The following is an 18054-nucleotide window of genomic DNA, read 5'->3' as shown; positions in this document are numbered from 1 at the left end:
AAAATTAGGCTAGGAGAGTAGAGGATAGAGCAGCGTTGACTTGAAGTTGTGTCCCTTGTAAACAGGGAAAGTTATTTCTCTTTACTGTCATGAGCGGCATGTTCCTGATGACCCCCCAAAAACTTTGGCGACGTTTGCTGACAGGCTACGGCAACACTGGAACCACAGCAGAGTGCAGTGCTGGGTACTACTGCCCCGGAGGCCAGGACACATCCACGCCCTCAGCCTACCCATGCTGGGCCGGCCACTTCTGCACGGTGGGCAGCACTGTCCCTGTACGCTGCCCCAACGGAACGTTCCAGCTCAATACCCACGCTGACGACTGTGATGTCTGCCCGCCTGGCTACTATTGCGATCCTCATGCAGGTTGGTTGGTGACTGGCTAGCTGGCTGTGTGTTGTTGTGGGTTTGGAGTCGGTGTTTGTCTTTTCTGAATATATTGTCTTTGAAAGGGAAGAGATAGGGTCAGACGTGTGTGTGTGAGTGTTTGAGTATTTGTGTGTATGTGATGATGATGATGATTATCTTTTTAAATGTGTAGATCTCCCATTTGTTTTTACTTCACGCCACGCTTTTTGTGTGTGTGTGAGCGTGTGTGTGTGTGTGTGTGTGTGTGTGTGTGTGTGTGTGCATGTGTGTGTTTGAATGTGTGAGTGTGTGTGTGTGTGTTTGAGTGTTTGTGTTTGTGTGTGTGTGTGTGTGTGTGCGCATATGTGTGTGCGTGTGTGTGTGTGTGTGTGCATTTATGTGCATGTGTGTGTGTGTGAGTAAGTTTGTGTGTGTGTGTATTTGTATGTGTGTGTGTGTGTTTGTGTGTATATGCATGTGTGTGTGTGAGTGCATGCATGCATGTGTGCAATCATGTGTGTGCTTTTGTGCTTGCATGTGAGTGTGTGTGTGTGTGTTTGTGTGTGTGTGTGTGTGTGTGTGTGTGTGTGTGTGTGTGTGTGTATTTTCAGTGAACATATGTATAAAATGTATAATTGCCTGTTTCTTTTGATGATAATGTTGATGATATCCTTTCCACAGGCAACGTCACCATAATCAATGGTATAGTTACAAACACATGGTTTTCTTGTAGTGTTGTATTCTTTGCATTGTGAAGTGATGTGAATATCTAATCTCATTTTATTCTTTAACACAAGCCATTCATTTTCAAACCAGAAAAACAACATCTTCTGGTGCATAATTTGCTTCAGTAAGAAAACTTTTTCTTTCAAATCAAGATTCAAAAACATGTTTTCTGTGATTTCTTATTCATTGATGAACAGTATAAAAATTGATTTGCTGAATGTTTTCTTCTTTGAAAAGTCATAAGCATCAATAAAAGAAGATGAACGATTAAGTTGAAGTGAGGATCTTGAAAATGTTATGGCTTGTACAATGTTGTGACCATTACAGATCACCTCATTTTGTAAAGAATTGCTGTGAGCAGAATTGACATGCTTGCCAGTAGGAACAATTCAAATCTTGAATGTAATAGATTCATCTATTCATTTATTCAGAAATGCTGTGAACATGACTGCCAGGTTTATTAGAAATTCAAATAAGGCAAACAGAGAGATAATCTCAAACAATAAGCAAGCACTGTTACTCTTTGTAACACAAAGGATTTGGGGAGAAAGTTAAGAATAAAGAGACATCCAGCCCGTATTTATTTATTTATTTAGGTATTAACACTATATTTGAGAAGGGACAGAAGGGATAACAGATATGACTCTTCTGCCATTTATTGTTTATGATTTTGGAAAGAGTCACAACATTTTTTTCAGAAAACATTTGACACTTCACATCAAAGGACATTAATAATGTTTTTAAACACTTTTTTCACTGTTTTATTTTATAAACAAAAAAAAATGAATTATACAATTGAATAATGAAAGACATAAATGATAACTATTTGAGAAAAATAGAAGAAACTGATGAACAACATAAAACAGGGCTGTGTTTATGAATTATGAATAATTGGACAGCACAGATCATGTTCAAAGAACAAAGATGCCCAAATTTGTCATTTCTGTAATTTTCAGTCAGAAGGGTGCTTGTCTATGTTAGGCACACCCAAATATTTAGTGGAAAATAGTGCACTCATTTAACCGGCATAGTCACATGATCACCTGTGACTTGAAAGGATCATTCTGGAAGTAGCAAGTAAAAACATATAAGGAGAGATCATGTTTTATTCTTTCTCTTTTTTTTTCTTTTTGGATTTATAGAAATTGCTTTGTATATACTGCGTAAGAACATTTCACTGCCATTTGTGAATGTTCACAGTAGAAACCATAATATGGTCACACTTTACATCATGATTATTACTATATATTCTAAAAGTATGGATTAGTCTGCATGACAGCAAAAGAGAAAATGGAAGTCTTGATTCATTCAAACTTTTTCAAGACCACATACAGTGCATGTTCGGTGATTGCAAAGAGACCCTCCTTAGAAAAGATGCTTCCAGTGTTTATTGCTGTAAATTTTATAAAAATACAATAAAGCAACATTCACTCAGTATAAAAAATGAAATCCGGAAGTATGTTTAGAAGCATGTTTTTAATCTGTCTGAACATGGCCATATTTTGTGTGTATGCATTGGTGTAGATGATTATTGAAGAAGTTTGCAAGCATGCATGTTGCAAATTTGTTCAGTGCTTGTCGCTTCAGTGTTGTTCCATAGCTGTGTTGCACAGATCTTAAGCTGATATGCTTGCTGTACATGATTGTGTATTTCAAGCGTATTAATGCTTTAGTGTATGTTTTTAGCTGATATGCTTGCTGTACATGATTGTGCATTTCAAGCGTATTAATGCTTAAGTGTATGTTTTTAGCTGATATGCTTGCTGTACATGATTGTGTATTTCAAGCGTATTAATGCTTTAGTGTATGTTTTTAGCTGATATGCTTGCTGTACATGATTGTGTATTTCAAGCGTATTAATGCTTTAGTGTATGTTTTTAGCCGATATGCTTGCTGTACATGATTGTGTATTTCAAGCGTATTAATGCTTTAGTGTATGTTTTTAGCCGATATGCTTGCTGTACATGATTGTGTATTTCAAGCGTATTAATGCTTTAGTGTATGTCTTTAGCCGATATGCTTGCTGTACATGATTGTGTATTTCAAGCGTATTAATGCTTTAGTGTATGTTTTTAGCTGATATGCTTGCTGTACATGATTGTGTATTTCAAGCGTATTAATGCTTTAGTGTATGTTTTTAGCTGATATGCTTGCTGTACATGATTGTGTATTTCAGCGTATTAATGCTTTAGTGTATGTTTTTAGCCGATATGCTTGCTGTACATGATTGTGTATTTCAAGCGTATTAATGCTTTAGTGTATGTTTTTAGCCGATATGCTTGCTGTACATGATTGTGTATTTCAAGCGTATTAATGCTTTAGTGTATGTTTTTAGCCGATATGCTTGCTGTACATGATTGTGTATTTCAAGCGTATTAATGTTTTAGTGTATGTTTTTAGGTGATATGCTTGCTGTACATGATTGTGTATTTGAAGTGTAATTATGCTTTTGTGTCGTTTACTCTCTTTCATTGTTTTATTTCGCACTTCTTTGTTCATTCCGCCTTTTTTTTTTTTTTTTTAAATTATTACTACTACCTTTTTTTTTTTTTTTTTTTTTTTTACATTATAGTTATTATTTATTTATTTATTTATTTGTTTATTTATTTGTGTAAGCTTATCTATTATTTATTCACCTTTTTTTTTCTTTTTTCTTTTTTTTTTCCTCAAGGCCTGACTAAGCGCGTTGGGTTACGCTGCTGGTCAGGCATCTGCTTGGCAGATGTGGTGTAGCATATATGGATTTGTCCGAACGCAGTGACGCCTCCTTGAGCTACTAAAACTGAAACTGAAACTGTTGATAGTGTTTGAAAATAGGCTTGAAAAAATATAGCTGCTTTGGTGAAAATGTAGCTTTATACCTTTTGGTTTGAAAGTGTTGCTTATTGTTGTTTGTTTCTTGCAGCTAACTGTTTTTGCTTTGTGTTTTTTGTTTTGCATGAATGTCATTCATAAATTGTTCCAGTTAAACAGGAAAATGTTTATCATTTCTGCATTCTCATTTCAATTTATGTGCACTGTATCTGCAGGTATAAAATTATTTTTATTTTTATTTATTTATTTTTTTTATACTATGGATCACCGACTTAAACACATTGTATGAGTCCTTTTTTTCTGTTGATTGTAGTACTTATTTTATTATTATTATTATTATTGGGTTTTTTTTGTTTGTTTTTTTACAAAACTTCTATGTTGTCAAAGTTTGCATGACTATTGCATGAGTATCATTTGGCACATATTGCAAATGATCTGTAATTATTAACGCATTCATCATTGTGAACCGTCAGTGTTGTCAAAGTTTGCATGAATATTGTTTGAATCTTATTTTGCACATATTACAAATGATCTCTAGTTAACACTTTCATAATCATGCTGCATCTATGTTGTCAAACGTTTGTGTACATTTTGCATGAATATTGCACATATTCACAAAGCACCACATATTATTTGCACAAGATTAAACTTAATGGTACCAAGTAACCAACATCATGGCTGCTGCAGCTGTTTTTTTTTTTTTTTAATTCAATGTACAGAAATTGAAGTGGGTATTCGACGGGCGCCATAGCCGAATGGTTAAAGCGTTGGACTGTCAATCTGAGGGTCCCGGGTTCGAATCACGGTGACGGCGCCTGGTGGGTAAAGGGTGGAGATTTTTACGATCTCCCAGATCAACATATGTGCAGACCTGCCAGTGCCTGAACCCCCTTCGTGTGTATACGCAAACATAAGATCAAATACGCACGTTAAAGATCCTGTAACCCATGTCAACGTTCAGTGGGTTATGGAAACAAGAACATACCCAGCATGCACACCCCCGAAAGTGGAGTATGGCTGCCTACATGGTGGGGGGTAAAAACGGTCATACACGTAAAAAGCCCACTCGCGTATATACGAGTGAACGTGGGAGTTGAAGCCCACGAACGCAGAAGAAGAGAAGAAGAAGAAAAAGTGGGTATTCTTGGGGGTTATGCAGCACATGGCATAAATTGAATTTAATCTACATAGTTTGTTTTTTTTAATTGCCAAGTTATGAAACAGTGTTTCTTTTTGAGGTTTAGTGTATAATAAAGTTTCTCGTTGCTGATCGTGATGTTATCAATTCAAACAGATATCTTTTACTTTTCATTCAGACATCAAAACATGCAGCTGATCTGATGGCTCAGAATGTTATATGAGCAGCTTTGGGGCAGTCTGGTGGTAATGTGTTCCAGACATATAGCTCTTGAGCGGCATGGAGCTGTATACTTTTGCTTTGGCAATCTATTTGTATTTTTTACCCTGTGAGGTGAACAGGTCATGTTTGTGATTGCTTTGTTTTTCTGTGTTTTAAAATAGAAATCCACTCACCAAAGTAGCTGCAAATTAGAGGCTAACAAATGCAACATTGTTTTGTAGTTAGAATGTAGTGGTAATGATATCTTTGGTTACCCAGATTGGTTATAACAATGGAATAGAAATTTGAGATATTGTGAGTAATAGAACTGAAATTTGGGATATTGTGAGTAATAGAACAGAAATTTGGGATATAGTGAGTAACTAGTAACATGAAAGTATTGAAATGTGTGGGTCACTCTTTCCAAAAGAGGACAGCACTTGTTTGACATATGTACACACACCTTTCCTTTATGTGTCTAACATTTTTGAAATGTCTGAGTCATCAACTTGCTTGCAATGTTTACAGCAACAGAAAGTATCAAAATCATCAACTTGTATGCAGCATTTACAGCAAAAGACAGGCTGGAAAAAACAACAACCCACCACCACCAAAAGAAACAGGGCTCAAACGAACAACAAAATACCCACCCACACCACACCAAAGACGTCCCCCGTGGACACTTGCTGACTCACCATTGACAAAGGATCCAGATAGGCTTAAAAAACACACAACCCCCCCCCCCCCACCAGGGCTCAAACATAACTTACCCACACCACACCTAAGACAACAGATCCTCTGTTAAACACTCGGTGACTCACCATTGACAAAGAGTCCAGACAGGCAACAACCACACCCACACCAAAGACGACACCCCATTGACACTATGACACACGTTGACATGATGACCATATATGCATCTAAAAAAAAACCAAAAAAACCCACCAAACAAGATTCAAGCATATGCTACACACAACCACACCCACACCAAAGACGACACCCCATTGACACTCTGACACACGTTGACATGATGACCATATATGCATCTAAAAAATAAAAAAAAACCCACCAAACAAGGTTCAAGCATATGCTACACTCAACCACACCCACACCAAAGACGACACCCCATTGACACTCTGACGCATGTTGACATGATGACCATATATGCATCTAAAAAATAAAAAAAAAACCCACCAAACAAGGTTCAAGCATATGCTACACTCAACCACACCCACACCAAAGACGACACCCCATTGACACTCTGACGCATGTTGACAGGGGGACCAGTGGTCAACCCGGCCCCGTGTCCCACCGGGTTCTACTGCCCGAGCGGCACCTCAGCGGCCATGTCCTTCCCGTGCCCGGCGGGCACCTTTGGTCCGGACGAATACTACGCAGCGGTGGAGAACTGCACAGAGTGCTCTGCTGGCAGCTACTGTGAGAGGGACGGCCTGGACACACCCACTGGGGAGTGCTGGGCAGGGTACTACTGCACAGGGGGCGCGTCCTCCCCGACACCCATCAGCCATAACGTGAGTTGTTTCCCCTTTTTTTGTTTTGTTTTGCTTCTTCTTCTGTTTTGTTCTATGATCAAAGATGAGCTTTATTTTATTTCATTTTTTTAGACTGTTGCTACATATTCAAACAATTATTCAAGATTGGAACTGTTAATAAAAGATATAGAAATTACAAAAATCTTCTGATACCCCTAAGGTAAATAGTTACATTCAATATTCAGGTGGCATTATTTCTGATAAGAAATTACAATTTCAGACTGCAAAGTATTTTTTATGAATACCTGCATCATTGAAATTAAGTAATGTGAGTAATTTTGTGTTATACAGTGTAATATCAAACAGAGGAAGAATTTTCCTGGAATATACAGCCACAAGAAGATAAAACCCCAAATAGGAAGGAATCATTCATAAAACAAAGTTTAATCAGTGCAACAGGACAATTGCACATTTTTGGCAAAACTGCCTGTCTCAAGCAAACAGATGAAGATTATAAACTGGTGCGAAATACTTGCCTGTCTTTAATACAATTTTTTTAAATTGTCCTCTTTCTTAGCTTGTTTCTCTGTAGCTTTAATGTACCTGTGTGAAAGCTTGTTTCTCTGTACCTTTAATGTACCTGTGTGAAAGCTGATGGAATGTGCTGTGCCTTTTCCTTATTTCAAGGAACAAACATTGTTGTATATATCGTTTATTAACTGCTCATGCCCTCATTTAGATTTTGTTTCTATGTTTTTTCAGGTGAACTACACGGACAATACGACGTTCACTGGTAACGACCGATGCCCGATGGGCTATTACTGTACTAACGGCACAGCATACCCGATTCCTTGCCCGCTAGGCACGTTCTCCACGCAGTTGGAAGTCACCTCCCCTGACGACTGTGAGCCATGCCCCAAGGGCCGCTACTGTAACGTACAAGCCTTTACCAAGGTCACACAAGCCCCACTCTGCGACGCTGGGTAGGCTGAAGCTTTGGATTTGGGATGCTTGCTGTTTATCTTTTTTGACTTTCTCTGTGATTGTCTCTCTTTCTTATAGTTTTTCTGTCTTTACTTGTCTTTCTACCTGTAATTATCTCCCTTTCCCATAGTTTTTCTGTCTTTACTTGTCATTCTGCCTGTAATTATCTCTCTTTCCCATAGTTTTTCTGTCTTTACCTGTCTTTCTGCCTGTAATTGTCTCTCTTTCCCATTGTTTTTCTGTCTTGTCTTGTCTTTCTGTCTGTCATTCTCTGTGATTGTCTCTCTTTCTTATTAGTCTCTGTTGTTGTTTTTTCGTTTCTCTTGTTTCTGCCTGTCAGTCTGCTTCTTTTTCTGCGTTTTGTCTGTCAGTCTCTTTGACGTTTGCAGGGCTGCTTTCTTTCTCTGTTTTAAAATTTTTTTATCTGACTGAAAGAGAGACCACTGATTCTGGGTGGGGATGAATGGGAGGAAGTATGGGTTTTTTGGGGAGGGGTTGGGGGTGGGGAGATTTATGTAAAGAAAAAGCTTGTCATTGTGTTGACTTCCTGACAAGTTGGAACAGCAGAAAGTCACAGATCTGTGTGTGTGTGTGTGTGTGTCTGTGAGTGTGTGTAAGTGTGTGTGTGTGTGTGTGTGTGTGTGTGTGTGTGTACTTGTATATGTGTAAGTATATTTTGCATTATGTATGTATAATTGTGTGTATGTGTGTGTATGCTTGTGTGTGTATGTGTGTCTGAGTGTGTCTTTGCTTGTCTAAGTGTGTCTCTGTGTGTGTGTGTATTCATGCACACATGCATGTGTCTATGCGCTTTCAACAACAAGGCTGAAGAAACAACAAAAATGAAGAGCAGCACCCTAGTAAGACCTGATCCTCCTCCCCCTGCCCCCTACCCCTCCACCCCATCCTCCTCTTCCTCCAGCACCGTTCACTCAGCGCTGCTCTCCTCTCTCTCTCTGTTTTCACCCACAGGTACGTGTGCACTGGCGGAAGCACCACCCCGACCCCCACCAACACCAGCGAGGGGTTCCTGTGTCCCCCGGGTCACTTCTGCGTGCAAGGGGCGGAGTACGCCGAGGGCTGCCCGGTGGGGTATTACCAGCCAAACTACGGGAAGGATAGCTGCTTGATCTGCCCGGCTGGATACATGTGTCCCGACGTGAACATGACCACACCCGAACTGTGCATGGAAGGTGAGTGAGGGAGGGTTGGAGTTGGTTGGTTGGTTGGTGGAGGCTGGGTGTGTTTTGTTGACAGCTGGTTTGTTGACTGGTGTGGTTGTGGGGGTGCGTGGGAGGTGTATGTGTGTGTGTGTGTGTGTGTGTGTGGGGGGGGGGTTGGGTAATTGTGGGTTTGTGTGTGTGTGTATGTATGTGTGTTTGTGTATTTCAGTTTTAAAATCTTTCCCCTGTGAGTGATATTAGACTGGTGTGTGTGTGTGTGTGTGTGTGTGTGTGTGTGTGTGTGTGTGTGTGTGCATGTGCGAGCGCTTGTGTGTATGACGTTGTTTGATAATTAATTTCATGAATTTCTTGCTTCTTCAGTCAGTTGGATTTTTTTTGGCCATGTTGTTCTGAGGTGTTCATCACTTGCTTGTCCTTCTCTTTCTCCTTGTATTGTATTATGTTTTATTGCACTGCATTGCATTCCATTGTATCACTTTTTGCCACAACAGATCGACGGGCGCAATAGCCGAGTGGTTAAAGCGTTGGACTTTCAATCTGAGGGTCCCGGGTTCGAATCACGGTGACGGCACCTGGTGGGTAAAGGGTGGAGATTTTTTACGATCTCCCAGGTCAACATAAGTGCAGACCTGCCAGTGCCTTAACCTCCTTCGTGTGTATACGCAAGCAGAAGATTAAATACGCACGTTAAAGATCCTGTAATCCATGTCAGCGTTCGGTGGGTTATGGAAACAAGAACACACCCAGCATGCACACCCCCGAAAACGGAGTATGGCTGCCTACATGGCGGGGTAAAAATGGTCAAACACGCAAAAGCCCACTCACGTATTATACGAGCGAACGTGGGAGTTGCAGCCCACGAACACAGAAGAAGAAGAAGAAGTCACAACAGATTTCTCTGTGTGAAATTGGGGCTGCTCTTCCCAGTGACCACAGTGCAGTTCCATTTCTTTTTCTTTCTTATTTCTGCCTGCAAGTGTATTTATTTTACTATCAAAGTGGATTTTTCTACAGAAATTTGTCACAGACAACCCTTTTATTTCCATGGATTCTTTTAATACGCTATACAATGAGTGCATGCTGCATACAGTACCTCAGTTTATCATCTCACCCAAAAGTGTAGCAACCAGACCGCTACTCAAGGTCCAGTGGAGAGTGGGGGATCAAAAATCCTGGTCTGTATGGCACTCGACCCCCCGGTCACTGGCTTCCTAGTCAGGCGCATTGCCACTAGGCTACTGCTCCCTTTTTTTTTTTCTCAAGGCCTGACTAAGCACGTTGGGTTACGCTGCTGGTCAGGCATCTGCTTGGCAGATGTGGTGTAGCGTATATGGATTTGTCCGAATGCAGTGATGCCTCCTTGAGCTACTGAAACTGAAACTACCGCTCCCTTTATCTGATGCCTTTCTTTCAGTTTTCAGTTTCAGTTTCTGAAGGAGGTGTCACTACGTTCGGACAGATCCAAATACACCACACCACATCTGCTAGGCAGATGCCTGACTGCAGCATAACCCAACACACTGTTCAGGCCTTGAGAATGTGCATATGTAATTGTGTACCTATCAGAGTGGATTTTACCTAGCAGAGTGGATTTTATCTATCAGAGTGGATTTCCTCAAGAGAATTTTGCTTGAGGACAACAGTTAGGCTGCCATAGGTTCTTTTTCTGTGCTTAAAGTGCTTGCTGCACACAGGACATCGGTTTGTAGTCTCTTCTGAATGACTGGGCATTTAGTTTGATTCTCCATTCAAACCCAGACCCTCACTGACACTGCATTGGCAGATGTGCATCTTAATCATTCTGCCACCTTCGTCCGTTGTTTCTTTCCTTCAGGATACTACTGCCCGGTCAACCAGACGCCCCAGGCCTGCCCGGCAGGGACCTTCAACAACAAGACTGGCATGGATTCTGCTTCCCAGTGTACAGACTGTCCACCTGGCTACTACTGTTTGGGTGTTGGCAACGTAAACCCTACAGGTAAACTACTACTGTTTGGGTGTCTGCAATGTAAACCCTACAGGTAAACTACTACTGTTTGGGTGTCTGCAACGTAAACCCTACAGGTAAGCTACTACTGTTTGGGTGTCTGCAACGTAAACCCTACAGGTAAACTACTACTGTTTGGGTGTCTGCAATGTAAACCCTACAGGTAAACTACTACTGTTTGGGTGTCGGCAACGTAAACCCTACAGGTAAGCTACTACTGTTTGGGTGTTGGCAACGTGAACCCTACAGGTAAACTACTACTGTTTGGGTGTCGGCAACGTAAACCCTACAGGTAAGCTACTACTGCTTGGGTGTCTGCAACGTAAACCCTACAGGTAAGCTACTACTGTTTGGGTGTCGGCAACGTAAACCCTACAGGTAAGCTACTACTGTTTGGGTGTCTGCAACGTAAACCCTACAGATAAACTGGTACTGTTTGGGTGTCGGCAACGTAAACCCTACAGATAAACTGGTACTGTTTGGGTGTCGGCAACGTAAACCCTACAGATAAACTGGTACTGTTTGGGTGTTGGCAACGTAAACCCTACAGATAAACTGGTACTGTTTGGGTGTCAGCAGCGTAAACCCTACAGGTAAACTACTACTGTTTGGGTGTCGGCAACGTAAACCCTACAGATAAACTGGTACTGTTTGGGTGTCGGCAACGTAAACCCTACAGATAAACTGGTACTGTTTGGGTGTCGGCAACGTAAACCCTACAGATAAACTGGTACTGTTTGGGTGTCGGCAGCGTAAACCCTACAGGTAAACTACTACTGTTTGGGTGTTGGCAACGTGAGCCCTTCAGTTTTGTGTGTATGGTGTTCATGTTTATGTATATATAGCTTTGTTTTATATTGTGAATAACATGCTCTTCCAGCTTGGGAGTTGTGAATATTAGTTTGCATTATTATTATTATTATTATTATTATATTGTTTTGGCATTAGCTATGTGAACCCTTCAGGTGGGGTACAAGTGTTTAGAAGTTTTAAGGTTTAAGTTCCATATACCATGAGTTGCATATTTTGTATACTTTCCTTATTTGCTTTCAAACATAGATAAGTTACTGACCCTCACTTTGTTCATTTGGGAAACCTAAACAGCAAGCAATGATAATTATATTAGTGAAAAAAAAAAGTTAGTTATGTTACAATAATAACGATGTTAGTTATGATACAACAGTAATAATTTTAGTTATGATTCAACAATAATGATGTTAATTATGATGAAAAATAATGATGTAATCTCTCATGTAATAGAAATGATGTCAGTCTTGATACAATGATACCGGGCGTTAATTACGAGGAAATGATGACAATGTTAATAATAATAATAATGGATACTTATATAGCACACTATCCAGAAATCTGCTCTAGGTGCTTTACAAAAACACTTTTGTTAACATAATACATCATATCTATGTTACATACACACACCACAACACAATGTTACTCAATATAACGATGATGACTGTTGTGATACTTTTTTTCAGGTCCGTGTGACGGAGGGTACTTCTGTCAGGGAGGGGCTACGAGCACCATACCTACCCCGACGGCTACCTACCCTGACAACGGTCCCTGCATACCCGGGTACTATTGTCCTCAGGGTACCTCCGCCATGATTCCCTGTCCAGCTGGCACCATCAGGAACAACACAGGTCTGGTGAAGAGAGAGAGAGAGACAGAGGGACAGAGAGAATGTGAATACAGATACAAATACAAATATGAATACAAATACAAATGCGAAATGGTTTATTCAGATTTAGGCCTAAGCTCCTAACTGAAGGGGAAAACCATATACCAATCAGGCAAGCAGTTTTCCAAAAATACAGAGCTAGATATTTAAGCTTCAGATGATTATTGTAATGTACAATTCATATTATTACTGTAATCTAAGTGAAATCCATAAGCAATCTTTCTAAGGCTTTGTATGAAATGTAAAAAGCCACATTACACAATACAGTTTCATTCATGGATGGCAGAAGCAAGTTGAATCTAAAGCGGCATGGGCAATAAAAAACGTAGGCTGGATATATTTCAGTCTTAACTCTCTCCATACGAACGGTGAAAGAGACGACGTTAACAGCGTTTCACCCCAATTACCATCATCAAAATATTGCAAGCAGAAGGCTCTTATACTGAAGAGGTGAACGTTGACAGAGAATACCACAATTCTGACGACGGAAGCTAAAGGTTGGGTCATTCAGACACCCTCTGGACATCCGAGGGGTCTGTGCAGAGGAGAAGAGAGGACTGGCCGTACTGAGTGAGTTAAGTCATGAAGACAAGGACAAGGAAACATAAAAATGAATTTCATCTTCGTCTGGATCATGGCAAGTTTGAGTACACTTATGTGCTATATAAGGGATGCTTGATTAGTATGTGACTACAGCTGTTTGAGTTCGCTTGCACATAGATAAAATAGAATAAAATGGAAAATGAAATGAAATAAAGTATAGTTAAATGATGTTAAATGAAATGAAATAAAATTGAATTTTGTGTGTGTCTGACAGGCGGATCTCTGCTGGATGACTGCCTGCCCTGTCCAGGTGGTTACTACTGTGCCTATGACGGCCAGGCGCAGGCCTCTGGTTTGTGCTCTGCTGGGTTTTACTGCCCGTCCAATGCCACCGTCACCTCCGCTAATCCTGCAGAGTACGAGTGCCCTGTTGGCTTCTTCTGCTTGGAAGGTGAAATAATGACTTGACTGTTTTTCTTTTTGGTTTTGCTTTTGTTATGTTTGTTTTTGTTTACATAGGCAGCATGCTGCGGGATTTTTTTTGTTTTTTTAAAATTTTTTATCACTGCCCAAAATATGCACTTTATCTGTGCCTCAGGGAATGTTAAAAACTTTAAAGGACACAATGAAATAAAGCAATGTGATTTATCATCATGACACATTGAATAAAGCACTATGAAGTATCATTTTAGCAGTTGCCTCTGTTGTTGGTAGTATCATTGAGCTTTTCCATTTTCTTGTGATTTATCGTCAGACATTTCAAATAAAGCACTATAATTTGTCATTATAGTAATCATCTCTGTCGTTGTAGTACCACTGAGTTTTTCCATTTTCTTTTTCTTTTTCCTCTCCTCTCTCTTCTTTATTGTGGTGATTTGTTTGACAAGAACAATTAAGGGACACAAGAGCAACAACAACAACAGTCCCACACTCACTAGAATTTTTTTCCCCTCCACTAGACCATGAGTGGTGTTCTGGACACAGACCATTTGGTTCAGATGATAAACCAAGTTCACATGTGTAGCATGCATTTAGCACAAGTAAAAGAACCCACAGCAATGAAAAGGTTGTTCCTGGTAAAATTCTGAAGAAAAATCCACTCTAATGTATCTGTGTATGCGCACATGACTAAAGCCCGACTAAATGACACAGGAAATGAATGATAAGCTACAACAGGTAGCTGACAGTTAGCTCTGCCCAGATAAGCAGCCTGTCCAAAGCACTCCTCACATACAAGCCTTTGGGTTCCCCTTCTGGCCCTCAGGGGAAAATAAAAGTACCAAGGATGAACCTAAAGTATTTCAGCTGCCACAGGTCTAGTTTTTGTGTTCCCAGCGTCTGGAGTTCGCTGCCTGTTGGTCTTTGGCACCAACCAACACTCCCTCTGTTCTGTTAGGCATTTTTGTGATTTTTTTTTCCTCATTGTTAATTCAAGCTGTTTTCTGTTCATAGGTGTGTGTGTGTGTGTATGGATGGGTGTAATTAGTCGTTTTCGGGCCAGGCTGCATGTGAAAGGGCAATTGCCAGTGCAGTGAAACTGAATTAACTTAGAGAAATGTGCTATACAAATGCCATTCAGTGTTATTAATGTTGAAATTAGAATAGAATAGAATAAAATATTATGTCTTTATTACCAAGTGTATGAGGGTCACAGGAATATTGGGGAGGATAGTACATAACAGGTGAGAAACACAAACCAGAAATCATATGCCAACACAGATACAGTAGAATTTTGAATACATATGTTTGTATTTTGTATTTGTATTTCTTTTTATTACAGTATATTTCTTTGTGTGAAATTCGGGCTGCTCTCCCCAGGGAGAGCACGTCACTACACTACAGCACCACCCATTTTTGTTTGTATTTTTTCCTGCGTGCAGTTTTATTTGTTTTTTCCTATCGAAGTGGATTTTTCTACATAATTTTGCCAGGAACAACCCTTTTGTTGCTGTGAGTTCTTTTACATGTGCTAAGTGCATGCTGCACATGGGACCTCGGTTTATCGTCTCATCCGAATGACTAGTGTCCAGACCACCACTCAAGGTCTAGTGGAGGGGGAGAAAATATTGGTGGCTGAGCCGCGATTCGAACCAGTGCGCTCAGATTCTTTAGCTTCCTTGGCGGATGCATTACCTCTAGGCCATCACTCCACGTATCAATCAATATAAGAACTTGTACTTGCACGCTCACACACACACACACACACACACACATTTGAACATTAGCGGCACATTACACATTACATACAGACAGGGCTGATGACTAGATCTTCAGGTAAATGGTTATTGATTGCTCTTGATTTGATTTTATCAATAATCATAATAAACACATGTACCTGTGGCATGTTGAAAGTCCTCTGGCATAGCTGCATGTGAATGGGCAAGTGCCAGCACACCAAGTCTAAATCAACTTGAGGAATGCGCTATACAAGTGCCGTTCATTATCATTAACACTGACTTTATCGATTATCATAACAGTAACACATGTATCTGCGGCATGTGGACCAAGTCCTCTAGCATAGCAGCATGTTAATGAGCAAGTGCCAGCACACCGATTCTAAATTTACTTAGAGGAATGGGCGACACAAGTGCCATTCAGTATCAGTTGAAGTCTCAGTTTCAATTTCTCAAGGAGGTGTCATTGTGATCAGACAAATCCATATACGCCACACCACATATGCCAGGCAGATGCCTGACCAGCAGCATAACCTAATGCGCTTAGTCAGGCCTTGAGTGCATGCTTATATATTTGTGTGCCTATTAGAGTGGATTTCTTCTAGACTGACAATTTTGCCAGAGGACAACACTCTTGTTGTCATGGGTTCTTTTTCAGTGCGCCAAGTGAGTGCTGCTCACGGGACCTTGGTTTATCGTCTCATCCGAAGGACTAGACGCTCAGTTTGATTTTCCAGTCAAACTGGGGAGAAAGGGCGAGAGCGGGAATCGAACCCACACCCTCATGGACTCTCTATATTGGCAGCTGAGCGTCTTAACCATTCTGCCACCTTCCTTCTGCATATCAGTATCATTAATATTGATTTTATCAATTATAACAGTAACACGTGTACCTGTGTTATCAATTATCATAACAGTAACACACGTACCTGCATTATCAATTATCATAACAGTAACACATGTACCTGTGGTGTGTGAACAGGTTCCTCGGCCCCAACACCGTGCCCTGCCGGGGAGTTCCAGACCAGCACGGGTCGGTCCTCCTGCGATGCGTGTCCTGCCGGCCACTACTGTCAGAGCGCCGTCACCCCCAAGCAGGAATGCCCGCCCTACTACTACTGCCCCACAGGTCTGTGTCTGTTTTGTTCTTTAAATCAACAGTTTCAACGTAGTTTTTCATATCAAGCCCCCATTCTTTGGAATCAACTTCCTCAGCCTCTTCCTCACTCATCTTCACTGTAATCTTTCGAATCCAGTCTGAAGACCCACCTTTTCCCCTCCTGAATAATTCTTAACAGCTCATCCCTTTCCAGTATGAACTAAAATGACTATTAGTGAGTGAGTGAGTTTTGATAGTTTCAGAATTTGTTGGTTGTATATATATATATACTTTTTTTTTATTGTGTACTATCTAGGATTGTGTGCTAAGACTTGTGTGTGTTTGTGTGTATTTTGGGTGTATGTGTGGTGGGGGGATGAATAATTTTTGATAATGTTTGGTATCTTGTGTTCAGTTTTTCCTCTTTGATATTTACGTGTGTGTTTTATTTGTAAACGCCTGTTGCTTATTTCCAAGATTAAGCGTAAATGCTCATAATGATAATGATGATAATAATACTATTAATAATAATGATATTAATAATAATTATAATAATAATAATTTACTACTTCTCCACAGGTCTGTGTTGTGTTACTTCATCTCCACTTGTCATGTTTCCGTGCTGTCATTCAGACAAAACATTCACAGACTTACTTGACATTAAGGCCAGACACGGTAGTGAAATTTTGACCAAAATCATGATTTTTTGTGATTTTTGTTTTTTCGCATAATTTGCTTCTTCAACATCTAATCTATATAGTCCGTTTCACCTAGGTACTATATTCACTTAAATAAAGCTTTAAACAGCATCAACTTGTGTGATTTCTTGTGAGCACAAGCACATCTCTTTCTTTTCCTGTTTTCTCAGTTTTGTGTTTTGTCCTCATAATACCATTTTTCAAAATGCTAATGCTCAAAAACTTTAAAAGATAGCATGTTCAAACTTAGTACTTTATTTCTTTATGTATTCATCTTTATTATAGTACAGTGGTTTGTATAGTACGAGTAAAAGAATGAATATACACTCATTTGAAAAAAATGTCAAGGAATTTATACTCATTTCTACAACACAACAACAACAACAAAAAAAGTATTTATTCAAATTCCAAAATAACACTGCACTATAATAAAGAACAAATACAAATAAATCAAATAAAACAAACAGAAATAACATATCTATAAAGGTACCGAAGTTATAAGCTTTTAATTTTTTGTTTGTCGGCCATTTTGGATTCGTTTCCATGGAAACCGTCATGACAAATTGCACAAAATGACCTAGACATGTTTAGTCCAATATCTTTGCATACCATGTCACAGAAAGCCATAAACTTCAAGTTTATTTCATACGTTTTTGTACTACCGTGTCTGGCCTAAAAAGGCTATGCCAGTCTTGAATAAAAGCTTATTTGTGTTTGCACATTTTTTCTGTCATTGCTGCTGTGTGCATGTCAGATGATTGGTTTAAGGATCACAAAATGCATCTTGTACAGAAGTTGATGTTTTTTTTATTGTTTTTTTTTGACTGAAGTGATTGCTAAGGGATATCATTATCTCAAAGAGGAGATGATATCACTGATGTTATCATAATTCTACTGGGAAATTATTTTTCAGAAATAATTTCAATAATGTTCTATTATCACAAACATGCACACATGTATGCATATGCG

The 18054-nt window shown here is 39.8% G+C and overlaps 1 protein-coding gene across 1 annotated transcript in view; it reads left to right on the top strand.

The window, feature by feature from the left end:
- The window catches only part of LOC143282179 (uncharacterized), a 214240-nt gene that overhangs the window by 141412 nt on the left and 54774 nt on the right, over positions 1-18054 (top strand). Inside the window, 9 exon segments of the mRNA XM_076587751.1 lie at positions 145-366; positions 1030-1050; positions 6506-6759; positions 7483-7703; positions 8677-8897; positions 10723-10866; positions 12369-12533; positions 13389-13565; positions 16271-16417. Coding sequence (XP_076443866.1) covers positions 145-366; positions 1030-1050; positions 6506-6759; positions 7483-7703; positions 8677-8897; positions 10723-10866; positions 12369-12533; positions 13389-13565; positions 16271-16417 — 1572 coding nt within the window.

The sequence above is a fragment of the Babylonia areolata genome, chromosome 5, assembly GCF_041734735.1.
Source record: "Babylonia areolata isolate BAREFJ2019XMU chromosome 5, ASM4173473v1, whole genome shotgun sequence".
NCBI classification, from domain to species: domain Eukaryota; kingdom Metazoa; phylum Mollusca; class Gastropoda; order Neogastropoda; family Buccinidae; genus Babylonia; species Babylonia areolata.
Note: the sequence above shows the minus strand (reverse complement) of the source record. Positions and strands in the feature narration are given on the sequence as shown.